This window comes from Desmodus rotundus, chromosome 9 (genome assembly GCF_022682495.2).
Source record: "Desmodus rotundus isolate HL8 chromosome 9, HLdesRot8A.1, whole genome shotgun sequence".
NCBI classification, from domain to species: Eukaryota; Metazoa; Chordata; class Mammalia; order Chiroptera; family Phyllostomidae; genus Desmodus; species Desmodus rotundus.
In genome coordinates this window covers 45,644,308-45,665,530 of record NC_071395.1, presented here as the reverse complement: position 1 = coordinate 45,665,530, position 21,223 = coordinate 45,644,308, and the positions used below count along the sequence as shown (strand labels likewise).

Here is a 21,223-nt window from a genome sequence, read left to right as displayed (position 1 = left end):
CATCCATGTCAGGGTGGGGGGCACCCTCCTGACTTAGGCAAGATGGTCTGGGTCCTCTATGGAAACAGCCATGTGTCACAGGTAACCCTTTCTTGGGATGAACCCGGAATTCTGCTTTAAACATATCCTTGAGTGGCCTGAGCTGTAGGCCATCTCAGCTCTGCCCCCCTTCAGGGCTCTCTGTGCTCCTGGAGGCAACCCCTGCCCCCCTTCACACACACACACACACACACACGCACGCACGCACGCACGCACGCACGCGCACACACGCGCGCGCACACACATACCCCAGAGGAGGGAGTGTGCTGGGCACAGGGACACAAGCCCCATCCCTGTCCTGCCTGGCCCCTAGGAGGTCCATGTTGCCCTCGTCCTGCTTGCAGGGAGATGGAATCCCAGGTGGAAACCCCGCAGGTCGGAATCCCCCTGCTCCTCCTCCGTCCCCACTGGAAGCCACTGTTCCTGCCTCTGGTTACTCATCCTAAGACATGAGACCTGTCCTCCATCTGTGGGGGCCATAGCCACAGTGCGCGGTGTCTGGCCCAGGGTAGACCTCAGAAGGCGCTGAGCAGAGTGCTGGATGGGTCTCTGAAGGGGGTGGCTGCCGAAGGACAGGTGTTCCTGAGTGGGCTTGCCATCATTTTATTGGGGGGGTGGGTCTTTATTCCCAGCTGGAGACACTAGTAGGCCCAGAAAACCCAGCTGGGGGTTAGGCTGGCTGGTGGGGTACCCCAGGGTGCTCCCCATCTTCTCTGCCTGTTCTGCTGCTTTTCTGACTTTCCACTCTGTGCCCCACTCTCCCAGACCCCTCCTTTCTTCTTTCACTTGGCTGTGGCTCCCTGGCAAGGCTGGGGAGCAAGAGACACACTCTTAAAAAAAAGTTTTTTTTTCTAAGTTTCCCAAACTTTTCCAGATGCCAAGAGGGGGCCAAAGAAACCCTGCAACTGCAGAGCGGGGAGGAGGGAATATGTTCCAAGGCCTTCCCCTCCTCCTTCTTGGTGTGAAGGAGGGACAGTTAGGGGAGCAGGGTCAGGGAGCACCTTTACCATCCCCAGCCCCCCAGCCTCACTCTGAAAGCCCCCATCCAGTGTGGGGAGGGGAAGTCAGAGGAGAAGGTCAGTGGGGCTCCTAGGAACTGCAGCATCACGTTGTCAGGGAAGTGACTCCTGGGGTCTGGAAAAAAGATGGGCCTGGGGCAGAGCAAACCTCCCAAGCTGAGGGAGGTCAGGAGCTGAGAAGGGGGAAACCTGTCCCCCTAGGGCTCCCTCCCCTGGATTCTGGGCCCTGATACAAGAACCCACTGGGGGGCTAGGAGTGGGGCGACAAATGGAAGGGGAGTGTGTGGGGATAGCACAGGCACCACTGCCATCCCTAGTCCTACCCCAAGGGGTGCTGCCCCCACCTCTGCTGTTCTGTCCATCCACTCCCTGGACACCTCCTAAAACAAAGGCCTCTTTGTGGTCCTGGCCCACTGGCCCGCTGCCAGCTGCATTCTTTGCGTGTTTCCTGAGCGCAATCGGGGCTCCGGCTCCGTGGTCAGCTCCTCCCCCACAGGCAGACTCCTTAGGGCTCAGAGCTGTCCCTGCTTTGCTGCCCTGCCCAGGGTCCTCCCACAGCTCCCATCCCTCCTGTCAGTGGACCTGGGCCAAGAAGGAAAAGCCCTAGGAGTTCAGCCCCTGGGGCTGTGGAGCCATCAAGGGCAAGTGGAGTCTTTCCATCGGGGCTCTGGCTGATCTGGTCTGCTTCACCAAGCCTCAGTGTTCTCATCCATAAAAATGGGGAAAATAACAGCCACCCTACAGGGCTGTCAGGCAGATGAAATGTCTCCCAAACCCCCAGCTCCTGCCTGCCATGTAGCGGAGGCACTGTGTAACTCTGGCTCCCACTTTTGCTCTGCTCCCTGAGGGGATGGGCGGGCTAGAGGTAACCTGGATGGATGGTGAGTAGCTTAGAGGGTCTCCAGAGCTTTGGGTGGGATGTTTTCCTGAAGTTCTGGGGGGCACTCAGAGCCTAAGGCCTACTCCTGGGGGTGCAGAGGCCGGCACTTCAGTGAGTCCTTCCCCTCCTAAGGGTCCTTAGCAAGTGACCTGCCAACCCCAGACTCAGCCCTGCTCCCCGTGCCCTCTGCCCATCCTGGCACCCACCCAGATCTGTAACAGTGGAGATGTGCTGTCTTTGGATTAGGCATCGGGTAGGGGGGTTAGATCCCTGAAAATAAGGGGACTTGTGGAGGGTGAGGGCAGGGAGCCCCACGGAGGGAAGGCTGGGCTTTTGGAGTAGAACACTTTGGAAAGTCTGTAGATACACCCTGTCACCTCTGGTCACCAGCCACTCACGGTCACACAGTCCTGATGAAGCCCTAGATTGCTGCTCTGGGGTTTTTTCCCCTTCTCATTAAAAAAAAAAATCATAATTTGGAAAGAAAAGGAGCTTTTTACAAGCTGGCGGCTCTAGGAAACTTTCTGTCGGTCTTTCTGGCCTCGTGATGGGTGGAGCCCACTTTTCTCTTCCCTCTCCCGCTCTCCTAATCATCCCCCGTCCCCAGCCCCGTCAAACATTGGCACACCCTTTAGGGGACCTCCAGCTGGCTTTCGCCCCAAAGAGTGGAAGGAAAGGACCTGTCTCTGCCTCTGGGGGACCCAGCCAAGCCCCCTGCTCCCTGCCCACAGAGGTCACCATCACTGGCCTAGAGTCCTCAGCGCTCAGATGGCAGTGCTTCCCGGACTCCGTGCCTGCATCCAGGCCCGAAGCCTGCCTACCCTCCTCCGAGGGCTTGCTCCACTCTCCTGCTGAGTGAGGGTCCCCCGAGTCCTCCTGGAGTGGGGGGGGCCGCCAGGGAGGGAGCAGGAGGTGCTGAGCTCACCGCCTCGGCATCTGCCCTCCCTCCGCCCCTGGTGCGAGGGCCGCCGCACTCCCTCCAGCGCCTCGCTCACTAATAGCTTTTTAAGTCCAACCACATGTGTCTGTGGAGCACGGAGCCGCCCCTCACAGGGCCTCGGATCTCCCTCCCTTGCAGGAGACCACCCTCCTCTCGGAGCAGCCTCGGGGATGGGGGAGGGGGGTTGCCTCCTGAGAGCCCATCTGCTCGCCTGGGACCCTGCTGAGCCAGAAGGGGATGGGCTGGAGACAGCGGAGCGCTTGGGCTTTCTCCTGGGGGTGTCGTCATCCACTGGGTTCTGGGTTCCCCAGCCTCCCTTCTTGATCCTGGGGCCTGGGATCCTATCTCCCTGTGGCATGCAGGAACCCGAAATGGGCGGTTAGGAGCTGGGTGAGGAGCCCTGGCCTTGCGCAGAATTTCCCGGGTGGGGGCTTTTGCACCAGCACTTCTCCCGCACCAGGCCCCACTTTGGTGATCCCACTATCGCTCCTCCAGCTCGTACACGTGCTGTTTCCTGTGCGTGTGAGTGGTCTGTGGGGAGGCCTGTGGGGTGTGGTTTCGCAGGAGGGGAGTGAGGGCTGAGAACCAACAGGCAGGCAGGCAGGCCTGGGGTCCTAATGAGAAAATTGCTTCCAGCCAGGGAGCCCTGCTTGCGGCTGAAATTGCATCCAGCCCCAGCCAACTCTGCCGCCGCAGTCCCCGCCCTTTGGGAAGGAGGCTGGGGAGCAGCCGGGGCAGAGGGAGGAGTAGGGCTTGCAAAAGGCTCAGCTCCCCCAGCCCCAACACCTTGGAGAGACTCCTGGGCCTGCCAGGGAGTAGGGGACTCTAGTAAGCACCAGGGCAAGAGTCAGCTTAGGGCCCGACTGCTGGATCCTTGGGAGGCAGAGGCTGCAGAGGGGATGGAGCGAACTCCCTCCTGCCCCTCTGCTACTTCTGCGGCACTTGCAGAGCGCCCACTGCGCAAAGGTTTTTGAAGAGGAGGGCCCGTTTAGTCTCACTGAGAAAGGGCCAAAGAGCACTTTGTGTCCACATAGATCCCATTTTTTAGTCAGTCCGTCCGTCTGTCTATGTGAAGTCATTTGAAATTCAGCATCCTCGAGACTCAGGATTCAGCCCCTTTTGCCAGCCCCTCCACTCAGGGGAGCCTAGCGGGTGCACCACCGGCTGGGGACCCAGGCAGTTAAAGGCAGGCTGGCTTTAGTTTCTTCCTGCCTCTGACTTGGGCCTTTGAGCAGAACCACCTACAGAATTTGTGGGGCCGGGTGCAGAATGAAATACAGGGCTCCTCAGTCAAAAATTAAACTTTTCAAGACAGGAATGGCAGAAATAAAGGCCATGAAGTCAACCCTGCTTTCAGGGAAAGCTGGTACGAACTGTCCAGTGGCTCAGAGAGTACCAGCTGGTTCAGTGAGCTACACAGGCCTGACCAAGCCAACCAGAAGTTTCCGCCCACGGGCACCTCTGAGGGAGACCTCTCTGACTCCTGGGAAAATCTCTTCCTCACCTGGGGCTTTGGGCTCTGCTGCTGCACCGCTCCGATTCTCCATTGCCCATTTTCTGGATTTCTGAGACTGCTGTGGTGGGTAGCAGCGAAGAGAGAATGGACCGCATCTTTAGTGCCTAGAGATTCTCAGAGCAAGGTGGTCCTTGCCACCATCTGGGGAACCCGACCATGGAACCATGGAACCTTTGCCTGTTGGGCCCGAGTCAGCCTGGACCTTCCTGTCCCCACCATCCCTGGGGTGGGGCCTCACTCTGCATTTGCCAGTTGCCTGGCTGTGTAGAGCAGGGAGCAAGCAGGAGTGCTTGGAGGGAGGGAAGAAGGCAGGAGGAAGGAAACAACCCCATTCTCATCCTCCAAATTACTGGCTAGGATGGCAGGGGAGGAGGCAGAAAGCTGACATTGTTTACTTAATTAAAAGTAAACAACAATTTGCTGCTGCCAGCCTCCCATTAGCTGTGTGCCGAGCCCTCAGCTTTCGCTCCGAGCCTGACTCCTGTCGCCACCCCCCAACCGTGGCTCTCTGGGGCCCTGTGCCCTTCCCTGGTATGCCCTTCCCAGGCTGAGGGGGGAAGACAGGCTAATACCAGTAATGTCTCAGAGTCGTGTGGGTCAGGATGAGAATGTCAAGAAACTGTCATTTGAGGGCACCGTGGGGCAGAGACCCCTGCGTGCGCATGGTCAGGCCTGGTTGTGGTCCAGTGGGGCAAGGCAGGGGGTGCCACCCACCTAGTTTTAGACTGGATGTTGGGCTCCCTGGTCTCCCTACTGTGGCCCCAGTCCACACTACCTGGAAGCCTGGGCCTCTCTGCCCCACCTCCCACTTTTCTCTTTTTCCCTTTAGCAGCTTATAAACATCCTTCTCCCATCTTTTGGCTCTGCTCCCAGAAAGGGGCTGCACAGGGCTTCTGGAGGGCCAGGGAGAGAGGCATGCTCCCTGGGCCTGAGGGGAGAAGGGTTGCTGGAACTGGGTCCCCCCGCCCCTGCCAGGACAATTACAGGTGACTCTAGGCACAGGGAGGGGAGTTGGCTTGGATCAGCGCTAAGCTGTCCCCGGCTCCTGCTTCCCTGGAGCCCCCAAGCTGGAGCAGTGGTCAGATGGAGAGAGAGCTGTGCAGGCACTTCTGCTGGCCTCAGGCTGAGCGGAGCAGAGACCTGTCCCCAGGCAAGTCTCGCCTCTCCGGTGGGCTCCGTCAGCACACAGCAATATAGAGCTCAGGCTTCTGTCTGAATCTGGGCATGGCCTCAGGCTCATGACTTTAGGTGCTTTGAGCTTTTGTTTCCCCTGTCTGAGGGGACCAGACATTTCCCAGCACCTTGCTGCTTTATAAAACCATCCCTGAACAGGAGTTGCTCTAGTTCTCCTCTGGCCAGATGGGTAGGGTGGGGAGAATATCTCAGGAAAAAGAGCCAGACCTGAGACACTTGGGAAGCCAAGCACACTGGGATTTAATTTAAGCCCAACACAGGAGAGGCGAGGCGAGGCACCAGCGGTAAATGCACAAGTGGTTTCCTCTGATGCCTCAGAGCAGAGAGTGCCACCAGAATGGGTTCTGCCTTCCGGGGACATTTGGCAATGGCGGGGACATTTTTGGTTGTCACCACTGAGAGGACATGATGCTACTGGCATCTAGTGGGTTGAGGCCAGAGATGCTCGAATCCTACCATGTACAGGAACAGCCCCACAGCCGAGAATGGCGGAGGGGAGGGGGGAGGCTGAGAACCCTGGAGTTTGGCCTCCTAGGAGATGTAGGTACCGACTCTCCCGAGTCTTCCTGCCCTACCTCTGTCCTCCCTCCAGCATTTTCATCTTCTCTTCTTCCTCCCTCACCGTCAGGATTCACACATCCACATGCATGCACGCATGCACACATGCTCGCAGCTCCTGAGGTCCACACACGTCAGGATTTTCACATGCACTTACACACAGAAAAACCTGGGAAGTCTGTCCTGCCTTAATTGAATTAAAAGCCTGGGGTTTGGCAGGACATTGTGTATCTGAGCTGCAGCTTCTTGCAGCCGGTTCAGTGCCGCTGGACAGGACGGATTTAGGCTCCCTGCGATTCCAGCTGCCGCCGCTCCTCTCCTTTCTCCCCTCCCTCCACTTCCCAGGCTGGAGGAGGGCAAGGTTGGCGATACCCCACTCCTGCTTCCTTCTCTCTTTCTTTCTATTACTTCTGGGGGAGCTAGGGTCTCCTGGGTAGCAGGTACCCAACCCCCCATTCCAGGTGTTCTGGGGCGCAGTGCATAGAGTGGAAGCTGGAAGGAGCTGGAAACGGGGTAGGGGGTGGGGTACACTTCTTGACCAAGTGTGAAGCCACCACCAAGCTCTGCCTACAAGGTCCAAGGGCTCTGGGGAGACTGTATCCCTGCATGAGTGGCCAGAAACCCTAGTGGAAGGGCTGGAGGTGCCAGCAGAAGGCAGACACAGTGCTTGGGGAACTGCCATGCCTCGGTTCTCCCAACCTGAGCCAATGAGGGAAATGGGGGGTGGGGTGTACTGCAGAGCAAACGGGATGCTGTTCAGTATCTTTCCCCTCCCACTCCTGCCCACCCCCTCTTTGTCCTCTGTTTTGGCAAGCTCTGGGGATGGACCTATTCTCAGATCCCCTTTATGACCCTACTCTGGCCCCTCCTTGGGGAGTCAAGAGGTGAGGTCAGGCCCTGCCTCTCATCTGAAGGCCACCCCAACACCAGAGCCCAGCCCTCTATTTGAGGAAGCTCCATAGAACCACCCCTAGCCCAGAGTCCGAGGGCATTGGAAAGGGCCATATCTGGAATGGGTACAGGATCCGCCCAGGGCCTCACTGTGGGCAAGAGGGGCGTGACCAGCCAGCCAGTGCCTCCTGGGGCACCACTTCCTAGCACGTGCCACCATCTCAGGCCATGCCTTTGTGGGCTGTCTGCTGCGTGCAGACTCTGCTCCCCAAATCCCGAAGCTTAAGGGCAGCCTGGGCAAACCACTAATGGCCAGCAGCGTGTTGTCTAGGGGACCTTTTGGAAAGGCCCAGCCCAGCCCCACGTATGTCACCCTTGGTCTTGGGCAAGGCAGGGTTAGGGAGCAGCCCTCCCCCCGGGCTGACAGGAGGACTAGGAGAAGGATTGGGGGGCTGGCGAAGCTGCCAGGCCCGGTCCTGAGCCCTGAGAAGCAATCTGTATTGGCCAGGGTCAAGGGGGTGGGGGGGGCGGCCTCACCTCAGCTAACCTTCCCGCTGAACAAAGGGGCCTTTCTCCGTGCCCGCCGGGGAGGGTGTGCCTGCCCGGCTGCTGCCGCCACTGCAGAGAGCGCTGGTGTTTTTTTTCTTCCTGACTTTTCTCCATTTCTCTCCCTCTCTCCTGATCTCTGACTTTTAATCTCCGTTTTTCACTTTTTCTGAGGGATGAGGGGGTGGGGGAAAGGGAGAATCTTCCTCTTCAAGCGTGTATCAAGCGCAGAGGCAGGTCTGTGCTGCCAAAAGGTGGGGACTTCGTGGGCGTGTTGGGAACACTCCTGGGGTCAAGCGGTGGCAGACTAGCCCACATCCAGGGCATCTCCGCCATAGGGGAGGCAGGCGAGGGACTCAGAGCTGCGGTGGCGGACCCACAGGGTGGGCCCGAGCTCACTGGATTGCACCCCACCCACAACCATGCACCTGGCAGCCACCACCCCCCTCCCGCTTCTCCTCGCTTGCCATTCCCCGGCCCCCTTCCATCCGGCCCCCGCACCGCAAGCTGTTCCTAATCAATGAGAACGGGAAGCTCGGCCCTCACATCACGGGATCTGCTTGGCAGCGGCAGCAACGGGAGCCGCTGCCTCGGGCAGCACAACCCGGGGTCCGAGTGGCTCGGGCCTGGCGGGGTCCTCATCCTTACTGCTCCGGCCTAGTCGGTGTGCAGAGGGAACCCAAACCCCTGGAGACCCCGGCGGGCCGCATTCAGGTTCGCGGTCCCCGCTCCCGCTGCAGCCGACGGAGGGCAGCTAGCGTTAACTCGCTGCGCCACCTAGCTACAGCGTCCGGGAATGCAGCGCGCGCTCCCTCGGGGTGCGGCCCCTGTGCCCCGCTCCCCGGTCGCCCTGGGAAGAAGGCCCCTTTGGTCTTTCAGGGAGTTGTGAGTGGGTAATTTGGAGCCTGCCAGCCTGGAGGGTATCGTTTCGTCCCTTCAGCAGCCTGGACTGTCCCAGTCCCAAATCTGGGTAGCTGCCTTCTACCAGGCGCCAGGCTCCGTATTCTGTGCTTCCTGGCTTCTGGAAGATGCCCCATGGCTGCTCCTCGGGATCACAGCAACGCTGAAATATAGGGTCCTGGAAGCTCCCCGTCCCATCGTGTTTTCCATATGTATGTTTGGCGCTTTACAGTGTGTAAAACTGTTACTTCTCATTCTCCGTAAAAATTCTTGCTCACCTCACACTATCTCACCCTGCAGTCTGAGGCAAGCCTCAGCTGTGTTGCCCAGGAAATGGGAGGAAGCCTGGGAGACACACTGGGTGCCCAATAGCAGCAGGCCTAAGATCAGATTCCAGGCTCCCAATTCCAGGTCAAGGGCTCTTCCCAGCACCCAGAGTGTTTCACTGTCCTGGGAGGCCATCTGCACACCCACCCATTAGACCCTACCTGGCTGGGTTCTCAGAGCTCAGAGTTGAAGATTTGGAGTCAAAGGTCCAAATTCCTTGTGGACAGCTCTAGACAGTGGCTGCCTTAAGGCCTCCAGGGCGAGGAGAGAAGCAGGCCTGCTAGAGTGCTGCCCTGCCCTGCCCTTCACAGGGAGACTCTGGTTCCTTCTTCTGGTCAGTCCATCCCTTGGGGGTGGGGGCCATTATGTCTGATCCTGCGCACGGGCCCAACTGGGCTTTGCAGGAGGATTAGCAGTACTGAGGGTTCCGCATCACTTCCTTGGGTGTGAGTGTTAAGAGCTGGATCTTCAGGAAAGATGTTCTCTCCTCGGGAGGGGGAAGGTGTCAGCTAATTGGTGCTTCTGTCCCCTTGGTGGTCAGTGTAGCCATAGTTGAAAGAAGGATGTAGAAAGGTCTCTTCAGAGTGTTGTTATCCACTCCAACTGTGCTTTGAGGTGTGAGGGATACAGTAGTAAAAAAACATGGACAGGCCTTCACCCCAAGGAACTAATGGTCAGGTTCCTGGCCAGGACACCCCCAGCCTGGGAATCCTCATGGCCAGGTCCTTGGGGCCCCTGTGCTGTGCAGAACTAGTGTCTCCAAATCCCCCAGCCCTGGCCTGGCTAGAGGCCATCAGTGTGGGTGGGATCTGGGTGGAAGGGGTGCTGGACTCCTGGCCTCCAGGGAGGAGAAGGGCCCCACCTAGGCATCGATTGTGGCACCCTTTGCTTTCATCACTCTTCTGTGCCAGAAGGGGAATCTGTCTTCCCCTTCAAGTCAAGTCCCCAGTAGAGGATGCTCCTTTGGAGTCACCAGCCTGAGAGTTGGGTGCCATCCCTTAGGGGGTTGAGGAAGTCAGAGCACGTGACAATGGGAGGCAGGTGGCCTTGGCCTGCTCCCACTTCTCCCTGGGGTGAATGGAAGTAGGTGGGTTCTCCTTCCTCAACCCTGCCATTCTCTGGCCCACTTGGCCGCCTTTCCACAGGTGAGGAGGTGCTGAGTGTTGGGACTTCCCCCACACATGGCTGAGAGTGAATTGCCTCTGTGTGGAGCAATGCTTCTCCCACCTTCTTTTCCTAACCATTTGTTCCTCCTCTGCACCTCACCCTGGTGCTCTGCCTGCCCTCTCGTCCCCAGAGCCTTGTCAGGGTCTCCCTAGCCCCTTGCCCTGCTGGGCACCATCCGGACAGATGCTGGCAGCTGGATGCAGCCCAAGAAACTTAGCTCACGAAGCCACTCCTGAGTATTTTTAGGGAAGTTTCCCCCTTTGGTTTTTTTTTAAGCAGTCATTTTCTCCTTTGCTTTCTCTTTCTCTCTCTGCTTTCTACCCTTTCCTTGCCTCTCTTCAAACCTTCTACTTCTAATTCTTTCTACTGCAGCTTTCTCTCTTTGTACCGCTTTGCTTTAGCCCTAATTTTCTGTCTTGGCCCCTCCCTCTCTCCCTCTTATAGTTGTAATTTTGTCTTTTTGTCCATCTCTTGCTCTGGGGTTTAATGCCTTATTCTTTCCTTTTTCCAAACTCCTGCTGGTCCCAGACATGTCACTTAAGTGGCCTCCAGAGCCTCTGCCTCCCCCTTCTCATCCCGGGCTGACATTAGCATCTGGAGGCCTCTGTTCTTTTACAAATAATTAGACCAAGGGCAAGTGTATTTATGGGGTGGGGGTGGGTGACGCCTAGCCCTGGGAGGTGGGGACACTATTAATAGTCCTAAGATCAGCTGGGGGTGGGGGTAGTTGTCTAGCCTGGCCTGGCCTGGGCAGCTCAAAGGGCCAGCAAGGGCAGCGCCGGAAATAGAATGGGTGGGGGTGGGGGAGCAGCTCTGCGGGCCCCTAGACTGGATATGGGCACCTGTTTCACAGAGCTCCCGTCTTTTTTTGCCATGTGGAGTGTAGGAGGTATTCTCCACTGTCACTTTCTATCTACCAGGTTGGAGAGGGGACAGAAGCTTGAGGGGCTTGGAGCCACTTTTCTGGACTCGGCCATCACATGACTCCTGGCCTCAGGCCCTGCTGGAAATGCTGGCTCTGTTTGCCAGCTGAGTCGTGGCACCAGCAGGCACTGCCAGGAGAGGTGCCCAGCGGCCGGTGGGGCTGTGCCTGTACTCACGGTGTCCTCAGCTCTCTCTACCCTCAGGGCTGGGCTAGGATGGGCAGGGCCTTGGGCCCAACACCTTCAGAAGCCAGAGGCACAAGCATTTTCTCCCCTTCCCTGTTGGCATTGCCTGTCTTCCAGCCTTCTCTTTCCCTGCCTTTCCTCTACCATTCTCAATATGGTGACCATCCTGAGACCATTTACTGCAGCTGCTGACACTGTGGAGGGACGCACCTGTAGAAGGTGTCCGGCTCTGCCTTTTATTTGCGGAGCAGCCTTTCTGCCCCTCTTTGCAGATGGTAATGGGCCAGGCCCTGAGGGAGCCCCTCAGCTCACTGGCCGGGGTCTCTGGTGTCAAACACCAAAAATTATAATCTAGGGCTTCCATAGTGGCTGCATCACTGTCGGTCCTTCCCTAGTGACTCCCTAGGCACCTCTGGAACACCGGGGATGGTGTTACTGCCAGGCACTGGGTCTGCTCTGTCACTCACCGACAGCCACCGAGCACTGATGTCTGAGGTGCTGGGGGCCAGCACTGTGTCTCCTGCAGGCCCACCCGCATCTCCCAGTGCTCTTTGGTGGGGGCAGCGACTCATTTGTTAATACTGGCCTGGCCTCTATCCACCTGCTGGGTGCTCTGCTCTGCACTGAGTTGTGTCCCTCCTCTCTCCTTGGCTGCCCACTGTTTCATCCCATGGGGACAAGCAACTGAGTACCCAATTCCCCCAAGCTTCAGTGCCCAGGTGCTATCTCGAGTTCTCCCTGGGCTGGGGGCAGCACTAAGGAAGTTTCTCCCAGCAGGTACAGGGCCAAGAATGCTGAGCAGCTCGCACCAGGGGAGTGCCCTGAAGGCCCTAGGGCTGCTTGCCTGAGTCCAGCCTCCTGAGCCCACCCACTCTGCTGATCTCCTGGGCACCAGATGAGCCCACGGACTTGCCTTCGTCTCCCATCCTGTAGCTTCACTGGAGGACTGGGTTAAGGCGGAGAAGGCCGAGCAGTTGAGGTCAGGGACCGAGAGTGGAATGTCCCATTCAGATGCTGGCCCTGGCCCTGGCCTGCCAGGTCTCTGTGGCCTGATCTTCTGTCTCAAACCCACTCCACACTCGATGGCCTTCTTTGAGCCCTGGCCCCAGGGACAGCCAAAGCAGGTCCAGACCACCTGTGTGCTGTGGGTGTGACTGGGACTCTTCTTCCCTGTCACTTATCCCCTCTTCCTCTGTTCAAGTGACTCAAGTCAAAGGCTCAGCCCTTTCGGATCTATGAGTAGAGAATGAGAAACGGAGGGATGAGGGTGATAAGGGGGGACGTGTTTCTCTACCTGGCCCTCCCCCCACCTACAGCTTCAGGGGTAGGTTCAGGCCAGGCTCCTGTCTCCAACTATCTCAAGACCTAGGGAGAGAGGGGAGAGAAACCTCAGGATGGCCCCAGGGCCTGTGCCAATGCAAGCTGGCTTGTGGAGGTGGAGTGAGGAGTGGCAGGAAGAAGGGGGAAGAACCTAGAAGCCCCCTGGGCCTGGCCCAGGTTGAGCCCCACCCCCCTCTGCCCTCTGGCTGCCCTGCATTTTCAAGGACTTCCTGGTCCCCAGTCTCCTGTTTGCTGAGATGGGGAGAACCCCTCTGTGACCCGTCCCCCTAGCCCCCCATCCGTCCTGCTTCCCTCCTCAGGGTGTCTCAGATTCTCAGACTTAGGTTTCAAGAGGCACAATAGTTATATTCTCCAGCTCTGATTGCTTCAGGCCGGGCCTCTGGCTCCCCTTGAGATTGGGTTTCTTGTGCCCTGGACGCTCCGGAATCGCAGAGGAGTGGGGGAGGGGCTGTGCCACACTGGAGAGGGCCGAGCAGCTCCTGAATTGCATTGGTCCTTCACAGGACAGCACCTCCAGAACAGAACACACCCCACCTCCTTGAATCTCAGGCTTGGGGAGAGCCAGGGGAAGGACAGGCGGGCCTTGAGGCCTCTCCTAACTAGCCCCCAAAGGCCACCATTCAGGGCAGAGCTGGAAGGGTTTCCTGTCTGTCCTGGTCCTTAGCACAGAGTATGCTGGGCACAGTGGGACACAGCCCTGGGTGTACCATTCACTCCACCCCTGCAGGACAGCAGGAAGTGGCTGGAAGCATCTCCAAGTTGTGCTGGCCTGAGTGTTTGCACGTGCTCGGGTACGAATGTGTGGACGTCGTTGAGCCAGGTCTGTGTGCCCCTCTCAACCCTGAGGAACGCCCTCCGTCTGTGATGCGCACGGGGGCGGCTGGCCAGCGAGTTACATATGGCCTTTTCTCAGAGTTTGTCTCTGGTGGGATCTGAGGCAGAGTGTTCTTCGCTGCAGCGTGCAGGAATTCCTCCCTCACCTAGCAGGAGCCATAAATATCTTCCCGCCTGTGACTGGAAATATATATGTAAAAACATGCTGTCAGTCGGGTTCATGTGTAGCACTCAGCTTCTCTTGGCAGCTGGAGCTTCCCCCTCCAGAACTCTGACGAAGAGGCAGAGTCCTCTTGGAAACATGCACATGAGTGTGCACACATACACACACGTGAGCAAACAGGCAGGATCAGTATAGAAAATGGGGCTTGAGAGAGGTGAAATGAAGGAGAAGGAGGAACAGAGAGAGGGATGTGGAGTCAAGACAGAACAGATTCCAGGGGGAAAGGCGAAGGGTTGAATGAAAGAAGTTGGGAGTTTCAAGAGCTAAGAAGGTACAGCTGGTGCGGGGCTAGGGGGGGGTGGTAAGACAGCACTGGGGGGCATTGCTGCTGCTCCAGGGGTTACAGAGGGGCCTGAGGAAGAGAGGGGTCCACACCACCAACCATCAGCTGAGCCTCGCCCAGGTTGGGGTGCCTGAACCAGGCTGCCTGCCAGTCCACAAGCCATTGAACAGGGGGTGACCAGTGTGACATGGGCAGGTGAATGGGGAACAGTCCCTTTAGTTTCAGAGCCTTGCTCTGGGGAGCCCACTTGGGCCCACCCCAAGGCAGTCCAGATTCATCACCTTTTCCGGCATAGTCCTCACTTCTGGGAGCCTTCTGGGCAGCCAGAGTCGCCAGGCACAACTGGCAGGTGAGGCCTCTGCCTCAGAGGTATGGATCACCTGAGTAGCCCAGGTCCCCAGAGGAGGACATGTGGAGGACAGTCAGCAGAGTATGCATGACCCCCAGCAACATCCAGAACAAGCTGTGGGCTCCAAAATTCTCTCCATCCCAAAACCTGGTCCAGGGGCAGGGACCCTGATGCCTGCCCACCCAGGCATCCGTCCTCAAACACAGTGGCTGGACTTGGTTTTGAGAAGGCCTCACAGGCCGGGGACTGTGGAAGGATGCTTAGAGCACAGATGGTGCTCTCTGGTCCTTGGCAAAGGAAGGAGGAAAGTGTTGTGCTGTCTTGGGCCTGAGGAGAGGTAACAGTGCCCCTGGTCCCTCTGTACTGTCCCCAGTCTCTGCAGGAATTTAGGGCAGCTGTAGTCTCTGAAGACAGGGTCAGGCAGGAGGGTCTGGGATTCTGTGCTGGCCTCTGTCACAGTGGCCCTGAACTGGGGGTATGTGCTTAGGGTTCCCATCGCTCTGAGGACCAGGCCAGAAAGAAGGCCGAGGCTGGAAGGGCTGCCAGGGGATGTGGCCCTGAAAGGCTGAGGAATCAGAGTGACAGTCTCGGGGATGTGGGCTGGGCAGGAAGGCATAAAAGACGGAGCCAGGCACCTGCCCACCTTGTGCCAGCCAACACCGTCCTGCCTCTCTACTGGCCCGCAGGCCACCAGCTGGCCCATTGTCCCCAGTGAGAAAGCAGACACTGGAGGGGGGCTCCCCTGCGGCAGGAGCTCACTCATGCATGCCTGCCTGGCAGGGACTGCCGCAGGAGAGCCACCCCCGTGCTGGGTCAGGGGCGAGGGGAGAAGGGGGGCAGTGGAGAGAGGAGCCCCCACCGTGTAGCAGCCAGGTCTCCCGTCCTGTGCTGTTGGCAGGGGGCAGTGCGTGGGGCCTGCGAACAGGAGATAAAGAGTTCAGGCAGAGGGTTTTCTCTCACTAACCGTGGATTTGTGTGTTTGTTCAGCTGGTGGTTCTGATAAGCCCCATTCTGCCAGATAAAAGCTGAGCAGCCACGAGGCGGGGCCTGGGGCCTTCCTCCTGTCTGTCCTGAGGCCTGGGGTTATCCCCTCCCCCCGGGGGGCCCTGACAGAAGGGAGTCCGGTGCTGGGGTTTCCTGTTCTCCCCAGTGGCTGTCCAGAGCAGGCCCTGATTTCAGGGCATGGCTCCCAAAGAGCCCCTTGTGTAGGAAAGCTGGCCCGGCTGGCCCCCTCCTCTGAGTGGGCAGGGTGTCTCCGCGCCCTCCCGGGGCGCCCGAGCACGAGGGCCGGCCGGGCTCCTGCCAGCACCTCCCCGTCCGTCCAAGGCACGGTCTGGGCTGACTGGGTAGACACGGGCCTGCTCCCATCACCTGCGGTCCTGTTGGGGCAGAGGTCCACTCGTGACAAACTAGTGGAGCCCTTGCGCCGAGGGACGGCCCGTGGGGGCTCCAGGGCTTTGAGCTGAGTGCAGTGCCCCCAGGCCGCGGCCGCGGCCCTCCCAGTCCTTTCCGCTCGAGGCACTGGCTGGGAAGGAGGGCGGGGACCTAGGCCGCAGCTGCCCGGGCTGCAGGGCTGGCTTCCGGGCCTCGGAGCCTGGGTCCAGATTTCCAGCGTCTCTGGCTTTTGTGTTGGGGCGGCGCGGGGCGGCGCGGGCCGGGGGCGGCGGCGGCGTGCGGGGCGCCGGGCGTAAGATGGCTGCCAAGGGCTAAGATGGCTGCCAGCAGCGCCCGGGGCGCGTGGCAGCGGGCGCCCGGCTGGGCGGCGTTCCTGCTCGCTTCTCTGCGTGGAGCTAACAGGAATGACAGCAATGACGTTGGGGGCAGTGTCCTGGTTTAGAAAGATTTCCTGTCTGTGGCGCTGTCCCGCAGCCCCGTTTGTCTCTGCCTCAGCCGCGGGTCCACCTCCGTCTCTTTGTCGGGTTCTCTCCCGTCTTTGTGTCCCCGGGCTGGGCGTGTGCATGCGCAAAGCTTTGCAGCTCCACCGGGCCGTTTTCGGGGGCCTGGACCAACCCCACCGGGTGGATCCAGGGCCTCCTCCGTCTCCCCCACTTCACTGGCCCAGGCCTGGGGGGCTTGGTGGGGACTGGGTTGGTCCCGGGACAGGTGGGGCTGGTAGGGGCGGCGGGGGGGGGGGGGGGGGGGGGCGCCTACAGCACGTGCCCCTTGCGGGGCTCCACAGGGCGTCCTGAGGCTCTAGCCTTCTCGAGTTAGTAATTGGGGAAAGGGCGGCCCGAGGTAGCAGGCCCAAAGCAGGGGGCCCAGGGGGCCCTGGGGTGGGCCGTGGCTGCCTCGGCCCCTCCTCTGCCCTCTCTGCCCTGTCTGGGGCTTGAACCAGACCTAGAAAGCCAGGAATGGGCCAAGGTGGCAGAGGGACAGAAAACCCACACTGACAAGATGCGGTGGCACAGAGAGGGTGCCCTCCCCAGAACTTAGGGGGACGTCTGTGGAGTTCTGCCTCCAGAGCAGAGTGCCGCTAACAAAGGGGGGCCCGGGCTGGGCATGGCCACCCCATGTGTGAGTGCACCCAGAGGTGCTGCAGGAAGAACTTCAGGCTGGAGGGGGTGAGGGGGGCCCATTAGCAATTTCCTTTTAAACCTGTTTTCTTGATTTGTGACAAGGTTTGTTGTTATTTTTTTGGCACTGAAAAAAAAGACCTAACAAGGTAAAGGATGGGGGAAGCAGGGCCTGGAACCATCCTGGGGCAGCCTGTACTTTCCCACTGGCCACAGTGAGGCAGGTGCCCAGGAAACGGCTTGAGCTGTGGTGGGCCTTTGCTCTGAGAAGGCTGCTGTTCTGCCTGGTAGCTCCAGTGGGGGCCCATGTCACCCTTTAGGAATCTCCTTGCTGATCACTCCCCAGTGTGAACATCTCAGCTGTGAGGACAGTGGGGGGCAGAATCCCAGTCAGTAGGCTGATCTCAGGGTGGTGGGTGACACCAGGAGGCAGGGTGGCTCCAAAGAGTGGGGCAAAGCCCTGGCCAACACCAGTGCCCAGTTTTCCAATGCCACCCCCATGTTGTTCCCCCCTGTAAGTGGCTGATTCTTTACCAAGTGCCTGCCTTCCTCCTGCCCCACATCCTGCCCAGGCCCCCCTCCGCCACCCTGTCACCAGCTGTCGTGCCCAGGCAGGCATTCTGGAGGTCCCCTAAGCACACAAAGCTTTGAGGACATGGGGGGTGGGGGCGGGGGGCTTTCCCAAGCTCAGCAAAATATTCACACACACACTCCACCCTGCCCCCAGCCCTCTGTGAGCTCCCACTGCACAATGGGCCCTTGTTTCGGGGCTCCCTCCGAGCAGCTGTGGCACTGGGGCATGAGACGGCCCAGACAGGCTGGCACAGAGCGGGCAACAGTGTCAGGGCAGACCTCCCCCCTCCGTGTTGCCAGGCACTGCCTGTAAGCATAAAGGTGAGGTGGGTGGCTCAGGAAGACAGGAATGGCTGCAATTAATGAAGTGAGGAAAGGAAGGGGCTGCTTCTCTGGGCACTTGAGGCGGGTGGAAGATGGGGAACCCTTGGGTCCATCCCAGCTGTGCAGAATGGTAGCTTCTCTCCTAGGTGCCCTTCTTGCCCTGACTGTCAGCCAGTGCCATTCACCCACTGGTGACTGTCACCAGGGCACATTGCACAATATCTGAAGATGGTTTGGGTTGTCACGACTGGGGTGCTACTGGCATCTAGTGGGTGGAGGCCAGGGGTGCTACCAACACCCTGCAGTGCCCAGGAATCCCCACCACGATAGTTTCTTCTCCCTCTTCTGGTCTCCGGAGTCTCCCTGGGCTGTTCCTGGAGGGAGGAGAAGGTTTTTACAGGGCTGGAGAAGTAGCTGTTTGTGGGGCACTTTGGTTTTGACCCATCCTCCCCTTTGTGTCTCCTGCAGAATCCGGACAATCAGATAGTTCAAACCAGCAAGGAGATGCGGACATCAAACCACTGCCCAATGGTCAGTTTCCCCAGCCCACCTGCCCTCCTGCCTACAACCTCCCTGCCTGCCCTGCCCCCCAGACCCTCCTCTACCTTCCACCATTTCTTCCCCCTTTACTCAGTTGTCTCTTAACTGAGCTTTGGCTGCCAGCTGGAGGGGAGGGGACTCACCTGGAGCACACCCCTTCTTCCCTAGGAGCAGTGGGGAGGTGGGGAGAACTTTGAGGGAACGGCAGGCAGCCCTTCCTGGCCTTGCTTCAACTCACTCACACTCACTAGCTATTTTCCCTCCTCAGGGCACTTAAGTTTCCAGGACTGTTTTGTGACTTCCGGGGTCTGGAATGTGACGGAGCTGGTCAGAGTATCACAGAGTAAGTCAGTCCTTTCTTCTTGGCCAAGGCTGAGTCAGCAAGGATGGGGGCGAGGAGGTGGCCCCCTACTGATGGGGTATTACTGAAGGGGGCAGACAGGGCTTCCTGGGACACCATTTGCCTCATGGGCACCAGGTTGAGTGGAGCAGAGGTGTCCAGAGAGCCACATTTCTAATCTGTGCTATGGAGGAAAAGAATCACAACTAGGCCCTGGCTGGTGTGGCTCAGTGGATTGAGCACTGGCCTTCAAACCAAAGGGTCGCCAGTTCTATTCCCAGTCAGGGCACATGCCTGGGTTGCGGGCCAGGTTCCCAGTTGGGGGCACGTGAGAGGCAACCATGCATTGATGTTTCTCTCCCTCTCTTTCTCCCTCCCTTCCCCTCTCTAAAAATAAATTTTAAAAATATTAAAAAAAAAAAAAAGGAATCACAGTTAAGGGCTCATCCCCGGCAGCCAGGAGGAGGTTTCCTCAGCAGGCTGCACAGGGCACTTATCCTGGGGCTACTGGGGAGCTTCATTGCTCATGGCAACAAAACAGACTCCAGTGGGCTCCTGCACCTTCCAAACTAATCTTCTCTCTTCTTCCCAGCTCCTGTTGCAACAGCATCAGGGCCCAACTTCTCGCTGGCGGACCTGGAGAGTCCCAACTACTACAACATAAACCAGGTGACCCTGGGGCGGCGGTCCATCACCTCCCCTCCTTCCACCAGGTAAGCCCAGCACCCCTGGCCTTCCCCCTCCCTGCCCCTACCTTCAAGTCATCTCAGGTGTTGTGAGCAGCTATACTACAGCTCCCTGGGTGCTTCAAAATGTCACCCCTTGTTGAGGCCATTGGCTCCAGGGCAGCCAGGGCCCACTGTGCCCCCCACCTCTTGAACTTCCTGCTGTGGGCACCCAGCCCTGGGAACACAAACCTAAATAAGGCAGGGCTCTGCCTGGAAGGCGCTCCCAGTCGGGATCCAAGCAGGCCTCTCCCTTGGGAATGTGGCACTAGAGCCCAGACCTGCAGCGTGCTGGGAAGGACATGGGGGGACAATCCAGACAGAGAGAGCAGCCTCCATCCCAGCCAAGGCTGCACAGGCTGGCAGGACCACTCCATGAAGAGTTTCGGAGGCCAGAGGAAGGTGCTTAGGCTAAAAACCCACTGAAGGGTTTCAAGCAGGAGATGCTGGGGACGTGTGCTCAGAAAGCGCCTCCGGCAGCCACGTGCAAGGGGAGAAGCAACAGCCAGTCAGAGGCCCTCTGCCTGGCTGGAGGAGGGCCTGAGTCCTGGAGGCAGGGGAGTGGCATGAGAGAGAAGGGCGTGGTCATTCAGTGATGTCCTGGGGTGGACACAGTAAGGCCTGGTCAGGGCCGGTTATACAGGGCAGGGTGGGATCTCATCCCTTTTTTTAAAATCTTGGATGTTTTGGTTTATCGTGAGGTTTTTGGTGTTCATTCTGATTTGTTTAAATATTACAGTAAAATGTTATACCATTTTCCTACTTATAATATCTTGACAATGGAGTTTTGTGGCGCTCCCTGGCATTCTTTTCCCTAGTGAGTGCCTCAGTTGCCTCACCTGGCCCTGGGGGCTGATGGGAAATAGAAGGTGGGGCCAAGGAAGTAGCTGAGGGTTTTGCCCACTTCTTTGACTTGGACAGCTTCGGTAGATGATAGTATCAAGGACCAGGAAGGTGATCAAGGAGAAGGAGGAGGAGGATCAGGCGGGCTAGGCCCAAGGGGCTGCGGGGCTGGTCTGGAGGTGGACACCAATGAGTGCCCAGAAATGCTGCTGTCAGCAGGCACCTGCTCCTGACATGGAAGGCCCTCAGTGCAGGCTCCCTCAGCCTGAGTACCAGCACCTTGGCCTACCCTTGGCCCACCTGCTCCCTCTCTTCCTTTTCCAGCACCACCAAGCGCCCCAAGTCCATCGATGACAGCGAGATGGAGAGCCCTGTTGACGATGTCTTCTATCCGGGGACAGGCCGCTCCCCAGCAGCTGGCAGCAGCCAGTCCAGCGGGTGGCCCAACGATGTGGATGCAGGTATGGGCATCACAGGGCCTGGCCCAGTGCAAGGGCAGCCCAGAACCTCTTCTTCCCCCCCAGTTTACCTGGCAGTTCTCCCACCAGTGCCCCCATTGATGGCACTGCTTGGCTCTGGCCTCCTGATCTTCCAGGGGAGGGCAGTTCAGGCCGAAGAAGAGAGCAGAGGCAAGGAGCTGGGCTGTCACTGAGTGGGCAGCAGCACCCAGTGGCACGGCAGGAGGCAAGCAGAGGCCTCTGGTGCCCTGCAGTGGTAGCCGTGGCCTCCTGTCTGAAGCTTTCTTGGACTTTTTCTCTTGGGATTTCTGTAGAAAGGTTGCCCCAGCTCTGTGGTCTTCATGGTTTAAAGCAGTTTCTCAGAATGGGCACGACTGACAGCTGGGGCTGGACCACTCTCTGCGGTGGGGCGTCCTGGGCATTGTGGGGTGTTGAGCAGCAGCCCTGGTCTCCACCCACTAGATGCCAGTGTGCAACCCCCCCCCCCCCCCCCACGACAGGTGTGGTGGCCAAAAATGTCTCCAGGCATTGCTGAATGTCTGTTAGGTGGGTGAGGAGAAAATCTTCCTGAGCTGACTGAGCTGAGAACTGCTGGCTTAATGGGCTCAGCTTCCCAGAAAGGGGCGGAATCTGGTAAAGGGTGAGCAGAATTGTCTTTAGGCCTCCCAGCCAACTCTAGCCACCCTCTTCCTGATGAACCCTGCTACCGTCACTTCCAGGCTTGCTAGGAGGCGTGGGCAGACCTGGAGAGCCCAGGTGGAATAGCTTTGTGCTCGTGTGTGTGTGCACTT

General features: G+C 58.7%; 1 protein-coding gene across 9 annotated transcripts in view; it reads left to right on the top strand.

The window, feature by feature from the left end:
* The window catches only part of NFIX (nuclear factor I X), a 94,845-nt gene that overhangs the window by 53,384 nt on the left and 20,238 nt on the right, over positions 1-21,223 (top strand). For all 9 annotated transcript variants that reach the window (XM_071219212.1, XM_071219210.1, XM_053911679.1 and 6 more), the window contains exons 3-6: positions 17,995-18,057; positions 18,335-18,409; positions 18,999-19,119; positions 20,299-20,435. In XM_071219212.1, coding sequence (XP_071075313.1) covers positions 17,995-18,057; positions 18,335-18,409; positions 18,999-19,119; positions 20,299-20,435 — 396 coding nt within the window. The remainder of the gene's footprint in view (positions 1-17,994; positions 18,058-18,334; positions 18,410-18,998; positions 19,120-20,298; positions 20,436-21,223) is intronic.